General features: G+C 42.1%; 1 protein-coding gene across 14 annotated transcripts in view; it reads right to left on the minus strand.

The window, feature by feature from the left end:
• rapgef1 (Rap guanine nucleotide exchange factor 1) overlaps positions 1 to 22,184 on the minus strand; it is a 135,800-nt gene that overhangs the window by 86,702 nt on the left and 26,914 nt on the right. For all 14 annotated transcript variants that reach the window (XM_033049019.1, XM_033049020.1, XM_033049018.1 and 11 more), the window contains 2 exons: positions 13,322 to 13,464; positions 12,250 to 12,428 (listed from right to left, as the gene is read on the minus strand). In XM_033049019.1, the coding sequence (XP_032904910.1) occupies positions 12,250 to 12,428; positions 13,322 to 13,464 (322 nt within the window). The remainder of the gene's footprint in view (positions 1 to 12,249; positions 12,429 to 13,321; positions 13,465 to 22,184) is intronic.

Raw genomic sequence — 22,184 nt, forward strand, 5'->3', positions numbered from 1 at the left:
GCTGTTGATATTGAATGCTGTTTTCATCAGGTTTTTTCTATAGGTCTGGTTTGGAAAATGTCTTTGTATTTGCACAAAATCAATTCTCTCTTAAACCAAGATGGAAAGCTATCACCAAACTAATGGCACTGCTACCATTGATGTGTAATTTACTCATGATCGTGATTTTATACAGACATTACAAGCAAAACAAAGCAATACGAAATAATGTTTTTGCTCGTATAAATGCAAGTACAAATAGCAACCCAATATCATCTTACAGCCCAGAAAACAGTGCAAATAAAGACAACATCTTAAATCTAAAAAAAGGATATCTCCTTTCACATCCTTTTCCGAAGGTCCCTTCTGATCTAATTTTACAACAGTGAATATTCAACAATTAGTAATCACACGAGTTAAAAAAAAAGAAAAAGATCTTGTCCAAATCATCTGAAGGATAAATATTGGCCTGGACAGACAGCCCTGGTTTACATGAAATTGTACATGGGATCTTTTTGGGGACCATCATCTCCAAGGAACCTGATAACCATCATCTCCAAGGACCTTAAGTGGGGGGATACCATCGACTCCACAGTCAAAAAGGCACAACAGAGGATGTACTTCCTGCGGCAGCTGAGGAAGCACAATCTGCCACAGGTAATGATGGTCCAATACTACACGGCCATCGTAGAGTCTGCTCTCACTTTCTCCATCATGGTCTCGTTTGGCTCAGCCACCAAGCACGACACCTGGAGGTTGCAGCAAATCGTCCGATCAGCAGAGAAGGTTATTGAAAATTTGGTCTGGATGTTTAAAGAGGTTCTTAAAACAGAAATGTTTGAGAGGCAGGTTGATTTGGTGAATTTGGGACAGTTACAGACTGGAAAGGAAAATGTAAAAAGTAAAGTTGGGGCAGAAGATAGAAAAGGGACAAATAAAATATGAAGATAGAAAGTACAGAGTGAAGAGATGTGAAGACAGGAGACAGAAGTGAGCAATATTCGCCAAATGTAAAACATTTGTTTGGCAAAGAACTGGGCCTGGGCTACAAGTTCAATTCACCCACAACAGAATCCAATTGGAATCTGCAATTCTGGGTTCAACTCAAGAGGATTGATAGCCATGTAGTAGAGAACTTGTGCAATAACATACAAGCTGGCAGAGATTCATAAGAAAGGCCGAGGGATTTGAAAACCAAGACAATGATCTCATTCACTGAAGCAAAGGGAAAAGTGCAGTTTTCAACAACAGGTTACTGCCCGTTTGGAATTCACTGCAGGAGAGGACATGTCACAAGCAATGGAAGGCGCAAGGTCAATGAGAACAAAATGACACAAATTTAATCATGCAGCATCAGTTTTAAGTATTTTGCAGAAGCAACTTCAAATTCAAGTGATATTTTGTATGTGATACAGATTAGTCTTCCAAAGAAATAGAGTAAAGATCTCAATTCATACAGTCTCTCTCTGGTTTAGCCCAATAAGGTTGCCAAGAGCATTGATGGAAGCTGCACCCAGAGGCATCACACTGCAGTAGGATTTGCAAGCCACGTCTTTAGTTGAGTAAAAGGAGCATATCAGACAGGCCTCTGGTGAAGGTAAACAAGCATTTAATTGAACGGGGTATTAAGGGAGATTGTTCAGGGCAAAGAGAACATACATTTAATAATATTAGCCGTTTATTGCTGTTAACATAGAAACATAGAAAATAGGTTCAGGAGGAGGCCATTCGGCCCTTCGAGCCAGCACCGCCATTCATTGTGATCGTGGCTGATCGTCCCCAATCAATAACCCGTGCTTGCCTTCTTCCCATATCCCTCGATGCCACTAGCCCCTAGACCTCTATCTAACTCTCTCTTAAATCCATCCAGTGATTTTGCCTCCATTGCCCTCTGTGGCAGGGAATTCTACAAATTCACAACTCTCTTGGTGAAAAAGTTTTTTCTCACCTCAGTCTTAAATGACCTCCCCTTTATTCTAAGACTGTGGCCCCTGGTTCCGGACTCGCCCAACATTGGGAACATTTTTCCTGCATCTAGCTTGTCCAGTCCTTTTATAATTGAATATGCTTCTATAAGATATCCCCTCATCCTTCTAAACTCCAGTGAATACAAGCCTAGTCTTTTCAATCTTTCCTCAAATGACAGTCCCGCCATCCCAGGGATCAATCTCGTGAACCTACGCTGCACTGCCTCAATCACAAGGATGCCCTTCCTCAAATTAGGAGACCAAAACTGTACACAATACTCCAGATATGGTCTTACCAGAGCCCTATCCAACTGCAGAAGAACCTCTTTACTACTATACTGAAATCCTCTTGTTATGAAGGCCAACATTCCATTAGCTTTCTTCACTGCCTGCTGTACCTGTACGCCAACTTTCAATGACTTGTGTACAAGGACACCCAGGTCTCTCTGTACCTCCCCCTTACCCAACCTAACCCCATTGAGATAATAATCTGCCCCCTTGTTTTTGCCGCCAAAGTGCATAACCTCACATTTATCTATATTATACTGCATCTGCCACGCATCTGCCCACTCAACTTGTCCAGGTCACCCTGCAACCTCTTAACATCCTCTTCACAGTTCACACTGCCACCCAACTTTGTGTCATCTGCAAACTTGCTAGTGTTGCTCCTAATTCCCTCTTCCAAATCATTTATATGGTAATCAGTTGCGGCCCCAACACAGAGCCTTGAAGTACTCCACTCGCCACTGCCATCCATTCTGTAAAGGACCCGTTCACTCCTACTCTTTGCTTCCTGTCTGCCAACCAAAGGCTTTCTGAAAGTCTAGATACACTACATCTACTGGCTCCCCTTCATCCATTTTACATGTCACATCCTCAGAAAAATTCCAGAAGATTAGTCAAGCATGATTTTCCTTTCATAAATCCATACTGACTTGGACTAATCCTTTTACTGCTATCCAAATGCCCCATATCTCTTTAATAATTGACACCGGCAACTTTCCCACCACCGAAGTCAGGCTAACTGGTCTGTAATTCCCCGCTTTCTCTCTTGGTCCTTTCTTGAAAAGTGGGATAACATTAGCTATCCTCCAATCCACTGGAACTGATCCTGAATCTATGGAACATTGGAAAATGATCACCAATGCGTCCACTATTTCTAGAGCCACCTCAACCTGAGGACCCTGGGATGCTGACCAATAGGCCCAGGGGATTTATCATCCTTCAGTCCCATTAGCCTACCCAATACTATTTCTCGCCTAATGAAAATTTATTTCAGTTCCTCTACCCCCTTAGGTGCTCTGTCCTCCAGTACTTCTGGGAGATTGTTTGTGTCTTCCTTAGTGAAGACAGATCCGAAGTACCTGTTCAACTCTTCTGCCATTTCCTTGTTCCCCATAATAATTTCACCCCATGTCTGCCTTCAAGGGACCCACATTGGACTTTCCTATTCTTTTTCGTTTAACATATCTAAAGAGGCTTTTACTGTCCATCTTTATATTCCTGGCCAGCTTCCTCTCGTAATTCATCTTTTCAGCCCATATTACCCGTTTTGTTTCCTTTTGTTGTTCTATGAAAGTTTCCCACTCCACTGGCTTCCGGCTACTCTTTCTTATGTTATACATCTTTTCTTTTAGTTTTATTCTATTCCTAACTTCTCTTGTCAGCCACAGTTGCCTCCTACTCCCCTTAGAATTTTTCTTCCTTTTTGGCATGAAATGATCCTGCATCTTCCGGATTATGCCCAGAAATTCCTGCCATTGCTGTTCCACCGTCATTCCTGCGAGGATCCCTTTCCAGTCTACCTTGGCCAGCTCCTCTCTCATGCCTTCATAGTCCGCTTTGTTCAACAGCATCGCTGACCCTTCCGATTTAACCTTCTCCTTCTCAAATTGCAGATTAAAACGAATCATATTATGATCACTACCTCCAAGCGGTTCCTTTTCCTCTAGTTCTCTTATCAAATCTGGTTCATTGGACAACACTAAATCCAGAATTTTCTCTGGTCGGCTCCATTACAAGCTGCTCTAAGAATCCATCCCAAGGAAAATCAGAACAATTCTTAAAGATATGGTCTCCTTTCATCGATTTATTACGTATAATATGGTACAACATAACTCTGGTAATTAACCGTTTCAGAACTAGGTGTGGGGTGTGGAAAGATATGAAAAATATCCCTTTTATTTTCTGTTCTGTTCTGTTTTTTCCTCTCCCCTTTTTTTTCCCCTCTTCTTTTCCCCCTTTTTTTTATATTTCTTTTTTTTTGCTCTTCCTTTCTGGTCTTCTCTTTTTTCCTACATCTCTATGGGCTCTTTCTCTCTATCTATCTACAAATGACTCATTGTTAACTTTTGGGGCCTACACATCACTACGTTTCTTAATCTCCTTCTTTCTTCTTTTCTTGTGTCTATTATTATTATATTGTTAAATTTAAAACAAGAAGTTGTACACGAAATGTATTATGTTATATACCATGGTTTATACGACTGTACATTGCTTCTAATAAAAATTAAATTAAAAAATAAAAATAAAAAATAAAATCCATCCCGGAGGCATTCTTGGGGTCCTGAACCAACCTGATTTTCCCAGTCTATCTACATATTGAAATCCCCGATCATCACAATGGCATTACCTTTTTACATGCCAGTTTTAACTCCTGCTGCAACTTACACCCTACATCTGGGCTACTATTTGGGGGTCTGTAGATAACACCAATTAGTGCCTTCTTGCCTTTGCAATTCCTCAACTCAATCCAGTGACTCTACCTCGTCAGTCCCTATGTCTTCCCTCGCAAGGGTCTGAATTCCATCCCTCACCAGCAGAGCTACCCCCCCTCCTCTGCCCACCTGCCTGTCCTTTCTATAGGATGTATAACCCTGAATATTAAGTTCCCATGCCCGATCCTCCTGCAGCCACGTCTCAGTAATCCCCACAATGTCATATCTACCAACCTCTAACTGAGCCTTCAAGCTCATCTAATTTACTTCTTATACTTCACGCATTCATATACAATATTTTTAATTCCTTCCACATCTCACCTTTCACATCGATCCCTTTTACATTTGGCCATACTCTCCGATCCCTTTGTGAGATTTCTTTCCTGTTAATTCTGGGGTCATTAACTAACCCTTTACTCCCTTTCCCTTTAACTCCGTCCTTGACTAGCCCATTTGACACCTCCCCCCCCCCACTTCCTCCCCCCTTATTTAGTTTAAAACCACCTGTGTAGCAGTGGCAAACCTGCCTACCAGAATGCCGGTCCCCACCTGTTAAGGTGCAATCCGTCCCTTTTGTACAGTTCCCCCTTACTCCAAAACAGATCCCAGTGGTCTAAGAATCTAAGTCCCTGCCCCCTGCACCAGTTCCTCAGCCACACATTCAGGTCCTGTATCTCCCTGTTCCTGCTCTCGCCAGCACGAGGAGCTGGAAGAAAACCGGAGATAACCACCCTGGAGGTCCTGCCTTTCAGCACTTTTCCGAGCTCTCTAAAGTCACTCTTCAGAATATTCATCCCCTTCTTTCCGACATAGTTTGTGCCAACATGCACTACCACTTCCGGCTGTTCACCTTCGCCCTTGAGGATTTTCTGCACTCTGTCCGTGTCATCCTGGATCCTGGCACCAGGGAGGCAGCACACCATCCTCGAATCCAGTCTTTTGCCGCAGAAACCCGTGTCCGTACCTCTCACAATGGAGTCTCCAACTACCACGCCGTTGCCCGACGTCTGCCTTTTTGGTTTTGGCTCAACAGCACTTTTTGCTTCGCAAGCCAGTGCGCCACTCAGTGCGTTAACGTTGTCTGTCCCGACAGCTTCTAAGTGGGTGAACCTGTTCACAAGAGGTACAACACCAGGGGACCTTTGCATTCCATGTTTCTTTCCCTTTCTCACCGTCACCCATGAGTTAATTTAAAAACTAGAGGTATCATGCCCTGACCCATGAAGTTAACATCCTCAGCTCTGTGGCAACTCCAGGATACGTTTCTGTCCTGGACAGCCACAGCTGCAGGAAGATTCCTCAGTCACTGATATCACTGTAGTCTCTCCACAAGGCTGAAGTTTTTGAAGCTGGAGAACAGTAAACTCCCATTATAACATACCATGGGAGGGGGGGGTGTGGAGAGAGCAAATGGTTTCTATTATTGCCGATTGGCCATTATAATGGAGTAAGGAATTACCATTGTTTGTGGTCGAAACAAAAACTGCAGATGATGGTTAATGCACAAATGAGGCACAAAATGCTGGAGTAACGCAGTGGGTCAGGCAGCATCGCTGGAGAAAAGGGACCCGACTTCAGACAGATTCAGTCTGCTGAGTTACTCCTATGTCGGGGAGACAACAAGTAGCAGCAGAAGATGAGGAGTGGGGTGCCCCATAGTGACCGAGCGCGTACTACCTGCCGGTGCCGTCGGCTCGTTGTCCGCAAGGGCTACTACGTGAGCCGCTACAACAGCCATGTCACCAGACCGTGTGGTGGATGAAGGGCTCGTTGGTGCACGTTGCGAGTTGGGGTGGGGGCAAAAGATGGGGCTTTAAACGGTCGGGAAGACTGTGTGAGCTGGGGGTGGCATCAGCAGATCCAAAATCTATTAGAGGGGTCCATTAAAACAAGGTTTAGTGTATTGCAAAGGGAGGTCATCCACAACTCTAGAACACAAACAAAGAGATGGACAAAACAAGAAAAAGCACATAGGTCAGGATCCAAGGGTGTCTTCCTCTTTAACTGAAATGCTGTTCTGGAATACTGTTGGGGTAGAAAATCTCCTGGAATGCAACTAGAACTAAGATGATAGCACACTGCAGGAAGGAGAATGATGAAGGAAGCAATAGCTACAAAGTCTGACAGATATTTTAGGTTGCAGACTCTATTCCAGGATGATATGTTGATTCCTTGGTGCCAGGGATTAGAATAGCAGCTGCAGAATATTTTAGTGAAACTGAAGGAACAGCTAAAAGTCCTCATCCATATCTGTACCAATAACAAAAAATCCTGCAGGCTGATTTTAGGATGTGATCAAGTCAGAACTGGAAAGGCAGTTTAAAAATAAATTTGGACTTCTTTTGGTTTTTGGCCAAAATATAAAGATGGCCAATTGTAAGATACGGACGGCCAATTTTAGGAACCTTGGATAATGTAAGTTTAGGCAAAAATAAAAATTATGCATATGTAGGATTGAAATTGTAAGTTGAAATCAGACCATGTCCTTGAGGAACCAGGAGAGAGCTTAAACAAGAAATTAGCTCGGCAAAAAAGGCCTTTATATGTTTTTGGCAATGCCAATTAAGAAAAACCCCAAGGCATTTGGTATGTATATTAGAAGGAAGAAGGTAGCCAGAGAAACAATAAGTCCATTCAAGGACAAAGGAGGGAATTTATGCATAGAGCTAGAGATCGTGAATGAGCTCCCCACCATGTACTCTGCATCGTATTCTCCTTGGAGGGCATGGATGGGAGGGTTATGTTGTTAATGATTTACTCTCATTTGGAGGTGGTTAAAGGATGAAGGCAAAAGAGACTGCAGATGGTGGATTTTGCATCAACAAACAGGATGTTTGAAGAACTAAGCACAATGGCACAGTGGTAGAGCTGCTGCTTTACAACGCCAGACCCGGGTTTGATCCCGACTACATGCTGTCTGAACGGAATTTGTATGTTCTCCCTGTGGCCGCAAGGATATTTTCCAGGTGCTCTTGTTTCCTCCCAAATTCCAAGAACATGCAGATTCGTAGGTTAATTGTCATCTGTAAAGTGTACCCAGTGTGTTGGATAATATTAGTGTATGGATGATGGTTGGTTGGCCGAATGGGCCGAAGGATTCCATTTGCACATCTTTGCAATTTCCTGGTAAATTTGATCTCTCCCATCAGTTGGCAGACTGTAGAATATTCCCAAAAATTGTAGCGCTATTGTGTACTGTTTTGTTGTAATTCAGGGCATGACTTCGCAGACACACAGACAGACTATATCTATATCTAAATATGGGGATTTGAAAATGCTTTTTGAGAAATATAAATTTAGACTTATTAACAAAACCAGATCCAACGGGACACATAGTATCATGGCTAACTTGATACAAAATTGCCTTATAGCTGAGTCTCACGTTGCGAGTTGACACAAGAGGTACCCCGTGTTAAAACTCGTGGTAATAACGTACGATTAACGTACGGAACTCGTGGACGCAACTTAGAGACTCGTGGCACTAACGGCAGCTACTCGTGAAACTTGTCAACTCTTGCAAAAAATCAAACATGTTTAAAATTTTCCACAAGTCAATTTTACTCTTGTGGTTAAGAATTGAAACATTTTAACTCGTTGTAAGAACGTAGTGGCCCGTGCGTTTACCTTAGTGTATCGTGAGTCTACCGTGGGAACTCTTTAACTCAGCGGGCAGGCAGCAGCAGATTGTCGCTCCCTTCAGTTTCCCAGCGACAATCACCTGCCATAACGCGAGAGAGATCATGCACTGTTGTAGGTCTCCTTTGCACGTCGGTGTTTCTGTCTTTCTCTACTCATTGTTGGCCCTATCTGTCACCACCCCCACCTACACCCACCTACACCCCTCTGCTTCCCGGCCATGTGTGTGACCCCTTCCCTCCCCTCTCCAGCTCCCCGCCCATTGCACAGGGCGCGGGGGCCTTGCACTGTCTTCACGTCGGCGATGCCAGCAGGTCAGTGCCAGTCGCCCCGGGGCAGTCGCTCCATTCAGGTTCCCAAGGGGTCGGGATGGGACTAGAATTGAGAGGGAAAGGTGGGGGGGGGTGGGTTAGGTGAGTAGGAGAGTGGGGTTGTTCGCAGTTGCAGAGGGAGGGGGCAAGGGCGGTACAGTTCCCAGTTTCAGCTCCTGTCCAGGGGAGTGGCCGGAGACATCAGGACCAATGGGACACCAGGCTCACTGCAAGCACGGAGAACCCAGAGACCCACAGCCAGCAGCAACTCCAGTCCAGCCCCGCTCCAACTCCAGAGGAACCTGCTCCCCGATGGGCTGTGGGCGAACTGCCACTTGTCGCCGTAGCGGCCCATCCTGCTCACCTAACCCCCCCCCCCCACCTTTCCCTCCCAACTCCAGTCCCATCCCGACCCCCTGGGAAACTGAAGGGAGCTACTGCCCCGGGGCGACTGGCACTGACCTGCTGGCATCGCTGACGTGAAGACAGTGCAAAGCCCCCGCGCCGGTGCAATGGGCCGGAAGCTGGAGAGGGGAGGGAAGGGGTCACACACATGGCCGGGAAGCAGAGGGGTGTAGGTGGGGGTGGTGACAGATAGGGCCAACAATGAGTGGAGAAAGACAGAAACACCGACGTGCAAAGGAGACCTACAACAGTGCATGATCTCTCTCGCGTTATGGCAGGTGATTGTTGCCTGCCCACTGTTCCTGAGGCTAAAGCCTTGGGATCGCTGCCCTTCGTGTTGGCGTGGAGGGGGAGGGGGGTATTGTGCTGTTTGATCGCCCCCTGCTATCCCAGGGACAGGGAGACACAGCGGCTTTTGAGACTGGTGGGCAATCACTTCCAAAGTGTCTGCCCACACAGTCAGTACACCTCGCCTACACTTGTCTCCCGCACTAAGATCATCCTGCAGAGAATGATCCCAGCCTAACCCAAGAGCCATGTCACCCCAGACAGATTAATGATGCCCCCCCCCACCCCCCCTCCACCTCAACTCACGCCTGGGCACCAAAGCTCAGGAGGCGAACCCTGAGCTCCGTCTCACAACAATCTGATGTGCACATCCGTCCACATTCAAAGATTTAATCTCCCGTCTCCCCGCAGTGTGCAGACATGGCAATAAATTCAATTAAAACATATCAAACCTGTGTGTTTCAAACAAATCATTAGTATAACTGCTCTGGCACTGGATGGTGCGCATTTTCCCTTTGTAGGTCACATCAATAGATGTGGCCGCGCCAAATTCTATCTTTAAAACAAAGCCACAGGATGGAGAGGTCTTCTTTAACACTGTTGCTTATTAAAACAAACCTTCAATCAGGATTGGCTCAAGAGTAACTCGGGAGATGAACTTGGAACATCGCAGAAATGACAAGTAAACGGCAAACTTGTCATACCCGTGGGAACTCGGTTAAACTCTTGATCATACACTTGTAATCTCGTACACAACCACGAGTCTTTCACTCGGGGTACCTCTTGTGTCAACTCGCAACGTGAGACTCAGCTTTTAGATGTGAGCTGTGGTGAATTGGTCTCTAGACTGATTGGAAATTCGGTGATTGGATTTAAGTACGTTTACAATTATCTAATGCCTTAGGTTTGGAGAGCATGATTTGTAGAAAGTTGTAGGTGATATGGAAGTCTAAAACAGTGAAGAAGATGGCAGTAAATTGCAAGAAAATCTACAGAATGGTATAAGAGACAAACAGATCCCAGGAGGCACAACAGGTAAAGACCTCTCCAATTCTGGATACCATGTTTGTTACTGCCCCTTTGTCTCAAATACACACCATCATCTTGCCCTCTAGGATACATCACAGGGATTAGTACTCAAGCTTGAGTACTAATTATAAATTATGTTTATAAACAACATTAATGACAGGTGAAGGGACTAAGTGCATCATAGGCAAATTTGCTGACAATACAAAGTTAAGTTAAGAATACACAGCGTTTGTAAGCAACATAGATGTGCTTAATGGCTGGGCAAATATGTGGCAGATGGAAGTGTGCAGCCCACTCACAGGAGAAATAGAAAAGCAAAATATTGTTCAAATGAAGCAGTAACTACAAAATGCTGCATGTGAGGAGACACAAAGCAAGCCTGTGGATACACATACTCACATGGAAGGCAGTTCGGAGCTAGTTTACAAAGTTGATGCGTGGTGATTGTCATTGAGAACAGGTTGGGCCAAAACTCAGTTCACAGAGAAATGAGAAACAAAATTCCATGGGGTTTTGACAGGACCGAGAATGTTTCTTTTCATGGAAGAATCAACAATTGGGAGGCATGGTTTCAGAATGTATGGCCACCCATTAGATAGATCAGGCAGAATTCGTCCTGTGGTTTGTCAATCATTGTAATTCACGACCATAATGAAGTATGGCAATAGTGTTCCTGGAAGTACTCAATGGGGTAATGCTTTTCAGATTATTTGGGGTTGGAGAAGGCTATCAAGACTTAAGGAAAAGTCAAGAAAGGGGAGTCATGGCCAACATCAGATCAGCCGTCACCTTATTGAATGGTGTGGCAAGGATCATTTGGCCTCTTCTTGTTCCTATAACTACAGTTCACATGAAACTGCCATGTGATAAACAAAATTTTCCACTGCAAAGGAAATCATAGACAAAAGTTATACCTGCAGCAGTTCTGAACCATTTGCAATTTTCCTCATCCAACACTATAATACTCTAAAGTGTATCTACTTGCACCTAGTCATCCAGAAAATAAATGCCCCTCAGATTTTGTAGTGGAAGTTCTTAGTTCTGTTCAGAATCAGGGAAGTGGGTTAATTTAAAATGTGGAAGTATTTAGTTGTTAAAGCTATAAAAGTATAAATTATAATGTCTTCCAAAGACCAACTGGTTTAAAGTGCCAGAGGAACATACGTAGGCTCTTCAACACTTTGGATTGTTCAACCATAATCATTAAGATCACGGCCGCATTGCACCATTAAATTGACCAGTCTTGTTCCATAATCTCTCATGTTTTTATTTGACAATTCGACTGACCCAACCCCCACTCCTTCTGACCCAATTCCAATGACTTAAATATATACTATGTGATCAACAGTTTAACGTCCCACACCACCCAAATGAAGATGTTAAATTATTAGCAAAACACAAAGTACTGGAGTAACAAGTCAGGCATTGTTGATGTTTCAATAAGATTAATAGGTAATAATGGCAAAATAGGAATATTTTATATTTCATTTTCTTCTCAACAGGAGAGAAGATGGTACAATGCAAGGGAGAAATAACACTGGACAATAGTTATTGTCTTCAGATGAAATGGATTTGGAGCAACCTATGATTATAGTGGAATAAGTGTATAATTTGCTGACTAATTATACATTGGTCTTTAGTTGAATATAATGTTTTTATTTATTTTTTAAATAGCAGAAGCACAATCACTTCACAATACCATTGAGATATTAACTGAGTGATCATACCATTGCTTAACTACTTATTGGATGTTGTAATTATGAAAGTCAAGTTAAAGAATTGCATTATAAAGTTGAACATAGGAATTTACAATGAAAATGTTGACACAAGTTCATCCCATTTGAACTGCCTTGTAGAGCACCAATTTGTCATAGCACCCCTTGAACATCAATGCTTGAAGCCATGTTACTTATTTACCTCTGTTGAATGCGTGGGTCCACTTGTACTAATGGCAAGATGGCTTCAAGCACTTTGCTGGCTGATCCTGGCAACATCTCCAACACCTTTTTGTCAATTACCATTTTATCCACAATGGTTTTGAAATAACGCAGTGCACTAACCACTTCCTTCTCTTGCTCCTCCAGCCGGTTTAAAGTCTATAAAAAATAAATTGAAAAGAAAATGAGATTCAGAAACAGCTGGTGCTGTGCATGAAAAGGTAGCAGAACCCATTTGTATTTAACTAACATTTCAATATACAACAATTTAACTGGATTCATATACTTTTAGTGAAATATAGTTGCTTTGCTGATTTAACTCTAGTAAAGTCCAAGTGGATAATAAACAGACACATCCATCAACAACTTGAAATATAAATGTGGCACCCAATTGCAAATTGTTTCAGATTGAAAAATTTGCTACTGCAGCATCGCAGACATTAATTGAAGGAAACCTGAAAACCAATTGGTACTGAACCTTTGAGAGGGAAACCACTTTGACTGGTATCACAGCAACATGTTGACTCACTGAACTACCATAGGGCGGGATAGCGCTGCAATAGTCTGCTCAACAGCTGTCAGTACTAGGATTTAAATTATTTACAAGTTTTCAAATTACAATCAAGAAAAACACATTCCCCAATCACTGGACCAATTTGTTAATTTCCTTGTTATCTTAGCTGAACCTCACATAGGTTCTGGCACAATAATCACACGCTTGCATTAAAAAAAACTAAATCTGGCAAAGACAATGAATGTAGCAGTCAGGTCTATCAGCAACAGGAAATGCCTTGCTGCTGACCAAATGAAATGGCAGTCTCAGCAGCAAAGCCTGAATTAGATGTAAAATAAACTAGCATCAAATAAATGAGACTAAATTTAGAATACGCTTGAAAGTACAATTTCTGAAAAAGCAAATTTGATAACCTTGGATTGTGCTAACAGAATGTGAGATTCTCTCCATTAACAAGCCTACCTTGTTGCTTGATGTTACATTTTTAAGTAAGCAGAATCTTCTGTCATCTGCAAAATGTATAAAATGGGAAACTGACCTTGTTTGGAGGCTTTTCTGTAGTGGTCTTAACTGTTGTTTCCACTGGTTTTCCCTTTTTTGATGGTGTCCGTTTTATTTTTGGTGAATGAAATTTGTCTTTTAACTTCATGGTGAAAGAGCTCAGGTGAGAGCGTTGGGAATCTGGAAGAAAAAGGCACACAATGAACAAAAGGTGTCCCATGAAAATTTAATTTTAAGATAACTAACTCGCTTAGAATATTGATTAAAAAGGGGGAACACAAGCCATTGATCTACCGTTCCATGATGCTAAATCAAAGGAAATTAATCATTATTTTCTGTGTGTTTGTTCTATTCCAGCAGGGAGTACCCAAGAGGATAATTTGAATGAAAGGATCACTGCACAATTCAGGAAGAAATCCAAGCCAACCTTGGTCAAGACTTGTACAATGAACAGGCTGCAACGTCTGGTGGTCAGAATACTAAGCCATTAGCACCACAGCCAGAAATGTTTGAAAATACCATGTGTTTTTATTTTTGAAGACCGCTCATTTCATTTCCTCCTCTACTTTAATACAACGTGTGTGTGTACATTTAGAAGCTTGAACTAAATGGATTGACTCAGCACTTGGTGTTTAAACAATCAGAAACAAATCTGGCTGCTTGCTGCAGTTTTCATTTCTGGAGACAAAAGCCACATTTGTTACTAGCTTTATTGTGCCCAACACAATGCACGTGCAATTATTGAGAGATAGTACCTCTAATCAACCAAATCTATTATTGAAGTCATTGTTGCAATCAATGGCACGCTAGATCTTCGACTAATTGTTTGTTACTTATAAAGTAATGAATCCAAAAAATGTTGCCCAGGTTTGAGGTGACCCAAGGAGGGGTTTACCCCAATGAAGGACAATTTTATTCCTTACATGGAAGATCATCGCAAGAAGTGGCTGTGACACATCCAGGTAGATTTTAAGTTAAGTTCCAAACATTCATCATAAAAAGTAATCTGTGACATAATTATCAAAAAAACATTCACTAAGCACCAAATGAGATGTAGTGAAGCTATTACTCAGGTGCAGATTAAGAATTCCAATTACAGTACACTTTTACCTCAATTAGCAATTAGGACATGCTCTTGACTATTTAAATCAACAATAGGCCATTGTACCATACATATATTTAGATGTGCTATTGGTAGATTTAAAATTTGCCTATAAGTTACAGGTAAGGCCTTTGTTGAGAATAAACATACAATATTATTTAAAACGTGTACATCAGAGGAGGTTAAGCACAAAGTACAAAATGACTCCAATAAACATGAATACAGAGCAATAAAAGCCAGAGATAAGGTGGATATGGATGAGAGGGGCTGTGTTCATCCTATCAAGATGGACCAGGTTACAATACATCATTTTTGAAGAGATTCAGGGTTAACCACCTTGTCTGCTTTTTCTCACAGAGCTTTCCCCGTGGCAGGAGATAACATCATACCCAGTTAGTGAGCCAATCTGTCATTCTCAGTTCCATTCCCTCCTCAACCTTTGGAATGCCTTTCATCAAAACGTGGCAAGGCTTCTGTTAATTGGAATGTCCACCGTTTCAGTGTCGTCCATATGAATATGACATTCTTCCAAATCTTGCAGGGAGGTTTTCATTCGTGTGGTTGTACCTATGTCTGCCAAATGATCTGTGCCAATTTCTTCCAGTCTCGTTTGGGTGATATTCTGATAATCACCTGGTCTCCTTTCTCAACATTGCTGCATACCTCTGGCAATAACTTCTGCCAAACACCATTCCACCCACAATGTGCAGATGTTATCGATGGCCAACATGGTGTGGTGTGACCTCTTGAATTCCCTTATTGACTGCTTATCTGCACCATCTGTTGTCTCCTTTAGATTATTTTAATAGTGGAAGGTTCAGTACCTGTGATGGACCAGGCAATGTCCTTTGATCCTGGGCTTTAAGTTGCTGAACTAGGCAGTAATGAAACCTGTCAATATGCTCTCTATCATACATCTGTAGAAGTTTAAAAGAGTATTCGTGGACATACCGAATCTCCTCAATCTTCTGAGGATGTCGAGGCATTGATGAACTTTCTTTTACGATTGCATCAATGTGATGGGCCCAGGACAAATCTGCAGAAATGTACACATCCAGGAACTTGAAGTTTTTGACTGCAACGATGAAAACGAGTCCATGGATCCTCAGCCTTCCTCTTCTAAAGTTAATCAGTACCTTGACCATACCGATGTTGAGAGCAAAGTTGCTGTTCTGACACCAATCAGACGCACAATCTTCCTTTTATACTCTGACTCATCACCCGAAATTCATCCAACAACGGAGGTGTCATCGGCGAACTTAAGGATGGAGTTGGAACAGTGACAAGGTATGTTGTGTTTAGTAAAAACTACACCAGCTAACAAAAGAAAGCTAGGAAGTATTTGTGGGTGTCAGACTGTGGCTAATCATTAGCAATACTTGCAAGGTTATTTTCCTCATTGTAATGCTTCACCATTGGGCAAAAATATAAAATAAACCACTGGTGTAAAGTGGTCATTGTTACCCAAGTCCTCTGGTTTAACTTCCAGATTACAGTCAGTTGCTCTCTAGAAAATCCATTCATCACTTAGATTTCTGTATGGTAGACAAGCATGGATTTCTGCACTCGGCCTTCTGAAACATTAATCCTCTGCAAGAATGGCAGGCAGTCTCTGATAAAGTTAAATGCAGATGTACGCTCTTCTTCTCAAAGGGTTAATGCACATGAAAGCATTTTCCCCCCCAAAAACTCCCATCCCATTTACACAGAAGATGAGACCAAGGCAGTTTTCATGTGCATCAGAATATTCTCAGACTGTGCTTGGTTCTTGGTTTCTTGGTCCTCCAAAATATTCCAAATGGAATTTAAACTGGAGGTGGGGAGCGGCCGTCATCAGTGAGGAGGCAGCAGCAAAATCTAAAACTTCTAAACCTTCTGATCGATATTCGTAAAATCACTGATGATAAGTGGTGCAACTTACTGAAAAACGGAGGAACCATTCTCAGTTGACCTTTCCCTTTGATAAGTTTTCCTCTTACTGCTAGAAATGGGTAAAGTTACTTCTGGCCAAACTGATCGCGAGTTATTTAAAAAAATGGTGCGTTTAAACTTCTAGCAAATGTAAAACCTGTGCTCCACCTTCTCCAATAAACTAATCCTTCCTTGACTGAGTTAACATGCGAAAAAGACCACCATTTCAGTTGGTGCTGTTATCTTTGTCTGGTTCCTCAAAATTATTTGAATGATCACGGTAGCCAAATTGAAATCTTGCTCAACAGCCATCTGGCATTCATGCTGCCTTGACATTTGTAAGTGTTATGGATTGCTAACATATTTATTTGTGAGACGATATATTTTGTAGAGGTTAAACTTGTTTTTCTTAAAAGTTACTTCAGCAGTAACTTTACCCATTTCTAGCAGTAAGAGGAAAACTGATCAATGTGAAAAGTCAACTGAGAATGGTTCCTCCGTTTTTCAGTAAGTTGCACCACCACAGTGACGTTACGAGTACCGATGAGAACAGCCTGAGAATATTCTGATATTCCTTAAACTTCAATTAATGGATTAAAACAATAAAATTATTAACCATATGTTTTTGCACATCAGGTGATATAACCTTGACAACTGAAGACTATTGATCTTTCTTTACAAATCCCCAAAACCAGAATAAAATAGCACCAAGTGAGATAAACAAAGTTCAAGTATTAAAACTACCAGTCACTTTCTTCAACAACTATCATGCTTGTTTGTTGGAATTTATTTATTTTTAAGCATGCTAATTTTTTTTTCTTTTAGATTTCTGATGATATGTCATTGAACATTAATGGTTTCTCTCCCCAAAAAGTTCTTCTGACTTGCCGAGTTGTTTCAATCTACTCACTTCATTAAAATTCACCATAGGTCTCAGCCCACAAACATTAATTAATTTAATGAGTGCACATAACTGGCAAACAAATTTCATATTGATAAGTGTGCAATGGTACACTTCAAAGTGTTGAACTCCAAAGCCATGCTCTTTTTCTCAGAGGATAAAGGCATGTGGAGTGCAGACTATGAAACAATGCCCACCTCAAATGGATCTCAAACAACACTGATTAAGCTTGGCCTTAATACAATAAAAGAGGGTATCAAGGATGCAAAACAAAGTTAGCTATTTTACTGAAAAAAGTTGATACACTATCAGAAAACAATGAAAATTTTACCCCCACTCCCAATAAGGTCATAAATGATAGGAGTAGAATTAGGCCATTCGGCCCATCAAGTCTACTCTGCCATTCAATCATGGCTAAACTATCTCTCCCTCTTAACTCCATTCTCTTGCCTTCTACCCATAACCTCTGACACTTGCACTAATCAGCAATTTATCTATCACTGCCTTAAAAGCATCCACTAACCTGGCCTCCACAGCCTTCTGTGGCAAAGAATTCCACAGATTCAACACCAACTGACTAAAGAAATTTCTCCTCATCACCTTCCTAAAAGAACATCCTTTAATTCAGAGGCTATGACCTCTAGTCCTAGGCTCTTCCACTAGTGGAAGCATCATCTCCACATCCACTCTATTCAAGCCTTTTATTATTCCGTATGTTTCAATGAGGTCCCCCCTCATTCTTCTAAACTCCAGCGAGTATAGGTCCAGTGCCGACAAACACTCATCATAGGGTAACCTACTAATTCCTGGAATCATTCGTATAAACCTCCTCTGGACCCTCGCCAGAGCCAGCATATCCTTCCTCAGATATGGTGCCTAAAATTGCTCACAAGATTCCAAATGGGGCCTTACCAGCGCCTTATAGAGCCTCAGCATTACATCCCTGTTATTGTATAGAAGCCCTCTTGAAATAAACGCTAGCATTGAGTTTGCTTTCTTTACTACTGATTCGACTTACAGATTAATTTTTTGGGAATCCTGCACCAGCACTCACAAGTTCCTTTGCACCTCCGATTTTTGTTATTCTCAACCCATTTAGAAAATAGTCTACGCCTTTATTCCTAATACAAAAATGCATGACTCCACAATATTCCATCTGCCACTTCTCTGCCCACTCTCCCAATCTGTCCAAGTCTTTCGGCAAAGTCCCTGCTTTCTCTACACTACCTGCCCTTCCACTTATTTTTGTATCATCCGCAAACTTGGCCACAAAGCCTTCAATCCCCTCGTCCAAATCATTAATATACAACGTGAAGAATAGCGGCCCCAGCACTGACCCCTGCAGAACTCCGCTAATCACTAGCAGCCAACCAGAAACAGCCCTCTTTATTGCCACTCTTTGTCTTATGCCAACCTGCTACCCATGTTAGTATCTGCCCTTTGATATCATGGGCTCTCATCTTCCTTAGCAGCCTCACATGCAGCACCTTATCAAAGGCTTTCTCAAAATCGTAAACAACATTTACTGACTCTCCTCTGTCTGTCCTGCAATTTACTTCTTCAAAGAAATCCAGCTAATTTGTCAAGCAAGACCTCCTCTTCACAAAGCTGTGCTGACTTTGGCCTATTTTATCATGAACTTTTAAGTACTCCATAACTTCATCCTTTATAACGGACTCTAAAATATTTCTAACTACTGAAGTCAGACTAACCGGCCTATAGTTCCCACTATTCCGATTTGCTCCCTTCTTGTGCAGCGGGGTAATATTGGCAATTTTCCAATCATCTGGGACCTCTCCTGTCACTAGTGATTCTTGAAATATCATTGTCAATGCTTCCACAATTTCTAAAGCCACCTCTTTCAGAACCCTAGGGTGCAGTCCGTCTGGTCCAGGTGACTTATCTGCCTTCAGTCCTTTCAGCTTCCCAAGGACCTTCGCCCTAGTAATAGCCACTCCACTAACTTCCAACCCCTGACTCTCTTGAATTTCAGGCACGTTACTGATGTCTTCCACTGTGAAGACTGATGCAAAAATGTTATTCAACTATAACTTCAATACCTCTGGCAACTCGAAAGACTGTTAACAGATTGAAATGTTTGATTACAAAAGAGATGATAGGTGAAATGTAGGCGTGATGCTTCCAATGAAGTTGTTGGATCTACTGAATCCCACGACAGAAAGCAAAGCACAAACGTTGTTTAGCTGAGCCAGCCACCCTGTGTCACGTTTATTCCGGAAGCCCCTTTTACCTACATTCTTACCTATCATAATCAGTGTGCAGATAAGGCCAATTAGTGCGTCTGATCTTGGAATTGTTATTGAGCTCTTGTGGCTGGACCTCCTCGTGTGGCTGCTGACAAGCTGTATGCAAAACCAATGTGGGCGTGAAGGCCCCACAAAGTCAAGACCCACAGGGTGGGTTCAAACTGGATAGTATTCAATCCAATAAGTAATTAGGACGACAACTCCGTCCAGACAACTCACTATCACAAGTAGTTGAGGAGTCTAACATATACATGTTGCAAGTAAAGTTAAATATGTTCAACTTCATCTGGGACATAAGCACCTAACTCAATCTGCTGATGAAAAAGCCTGGTTTCTAGACTACAAATCTATAAGAATTGGCTTATAGAAATCACAATCAGATAATTCAATCTTCACACCATTAAAATATATAAATCGTCACTAACACAAGGCAGCTATATTTTACACATGATTGAGATGGTGAAAGCTTCAAGTTCCTGTGAGTAAATATCACCAGCAACTTCTCCTGGACTAGCAATATCGAAGCAATGGCCAAGAAAGCACACCAACACTGAAAAAGGCTTAAGCATTTCAGCATATCCAGAGCTGCCAATTTTTGTCAGAGCAATTCAGTATTCTAGTACTTGAAAATCAGTATTTTGCTGAGGAAATCAGTATTTTTACATGGTGCCATTTTGCTGAAAAAAATGTTTTTTTCAATGTGCAGTCATACCCATGTTAGTACAAGAATGCATAACTTTGCTACCAATTGACATGTCTTCTACGCATCTTACTTGACAGTGCATTCATTGCCATCTCTTTGTTTACTGCTTCCTGTTTTTAGCGGCAGATGATGATGTAGAAGCCATTTTGGAAGCCTCCCTCTCCCTCCCTTGCTCTCTCCCTCCTTCTCTCTCACCCTCTCACCCTCCCCCTCCCTCATTCACTCCCTCCCTCCCACTCTCTCTCTCTCTCCGTCTCCCTATCTCCCTCCTTCTCCCTCTCCTAACAGTCTGTGATCCATAGCGCTGTGGCCATAGCACTATGTGTAAAGCGCTCCAGCTGGGAGCACTATTTTTAGAACCCATAGCGCTGTTCGTTTAAATTCCCACGTGTTAAACTGACAGCACTGTTTAAACCTGGAGCGGGACAGGCAGATCAAAGCTTACAAAAATAATCATCCAGATCTTGAAACTTAAAATACTAATAGATTTAATCTGCTATAATTTTTAGAGTTACAGTATGACTTTTTATATCCTTGCATTATTTAAGCAGCAAGATGAAACAGGAAGTCGAGCTGATTTTAAAAAAATCCGTATTTTACAAAGCAAATCCATACATCCGTATTCTGATCGCATTTCTGTACAAAATACAGAAAATCCGTACTACTTGGCAGCTCCCCAACAACTCTCACCAACTTCCACATATGCGCCATAGAAAGTATTTTATTCATAGCATGGTTTGGGAACGGGTCCATCCAACCGCTAGAAATTACAGAGAAATGTGGACGCAGCTTGTAATGGAGCTTGTAACGCTTCTTTAGTGTTGTCTAATGAACCAGATTTGATAAGAGAACTCGAGGTAAAGGAACCGCTTGGAGGTGGTGATCATAATATGATTAGTTTTAATCTGCAATTTGAGAAGGAGAAGGTTAAATCAGAAGTGGCAGTGATGCAGTTGAACAAAGGGGACTATGAAGGCATGAGAGAGCAGCTGGTAGACTGGAAAGTGATCTTAGCAGGAATGACGGTGGAACAGCAATGGCAGGAATTTCTGGGCAAGACGCAGGATCATTACATTCCAAAAAGGAAGAAAGATTCTAATGGGAGTAGGAGGCAACCGTGGCTGACGAGAAGTTAGGGATAGAATAAAACTAAAAGAAAAGATGTATAACACAGCAAAGAGTAGCCGGACTCCAGAGGATTGGGAAACTTTCATAGGACAACAGAAGGAAACAAAACGGGCAATACTGGCTGAAAAGATGAAGTATGAGGGGAAGCTGGCCAGGAATATAAAGACGAAAAGCTTCTTTAGATATGTCAAGGGAAAAAGAGTAGTAAAGTCAAATGTGGGTTCCTTGAAGGCAGACACGGGTGAAATTATTATGGGTAACAAGGAAATGGCAGAAGAGTTGAACAGGTACTTCGGATCTGTCTTCACTAAGGAAGACACAAACAATCTCCCCGATGTACTGGAGGACAGAGGATCTAAGGGGGGAGAGGAACTGAAATAAATTTTCATTAGGCGAGAAATAGTATTGGGTAGGCTAATGGGACTGAAGGATGATAAATCCCCTGGGCCGGATGGTCTGCATCTCAGGGTCCTCAGGGGGGTGGCTCTGGAAATAGTGGACGCATTGGTGATCATTTTCTAATGTTCAATAGATTCAGGATCAATTCCTGTGGATTGGAGGATAACTAATGTTATCCCACTTATCAAGAAAGGAGCGAGAGAGAAAACGGGGAATTACAGACGTGGTTAGCCTGACTTCGGTGGTGGGAAAGATGCTGGAGTCAATTATTAAAGAGGTAATAATGGGGCATTTGGATAGCAGTAAAAGGATTAGTCCAAGTCAACATGGATTTGTGAAAGGGAAATCATGTTTGACTTATCTTCTGGAATTTTTTGAGGATGTGACAAGTAAAATGGATGAGGGGAGCCAGTGGATGTAGTGTATCTAGACTTTCAGAAAGCCTTTGATAAGGTCCCGCACGGGAGACTGGTGATTAAAATTAGAGTA

The sequence above is a fragment of the Amblyraja radiata genome, chromosome 32, assembly GCF_010909765.2.
Source record: "Amblyraja radiata isolate CabotCenter1 chromosome 32, sAmbRad1.1.pri, whole genome shotgun sequence".
NCBI lineage: Eukaryota > Metazoa > Chordata > Chondrichthyes > Rajiformes > Rajidae > Amblyraja > Amblyraja radiata.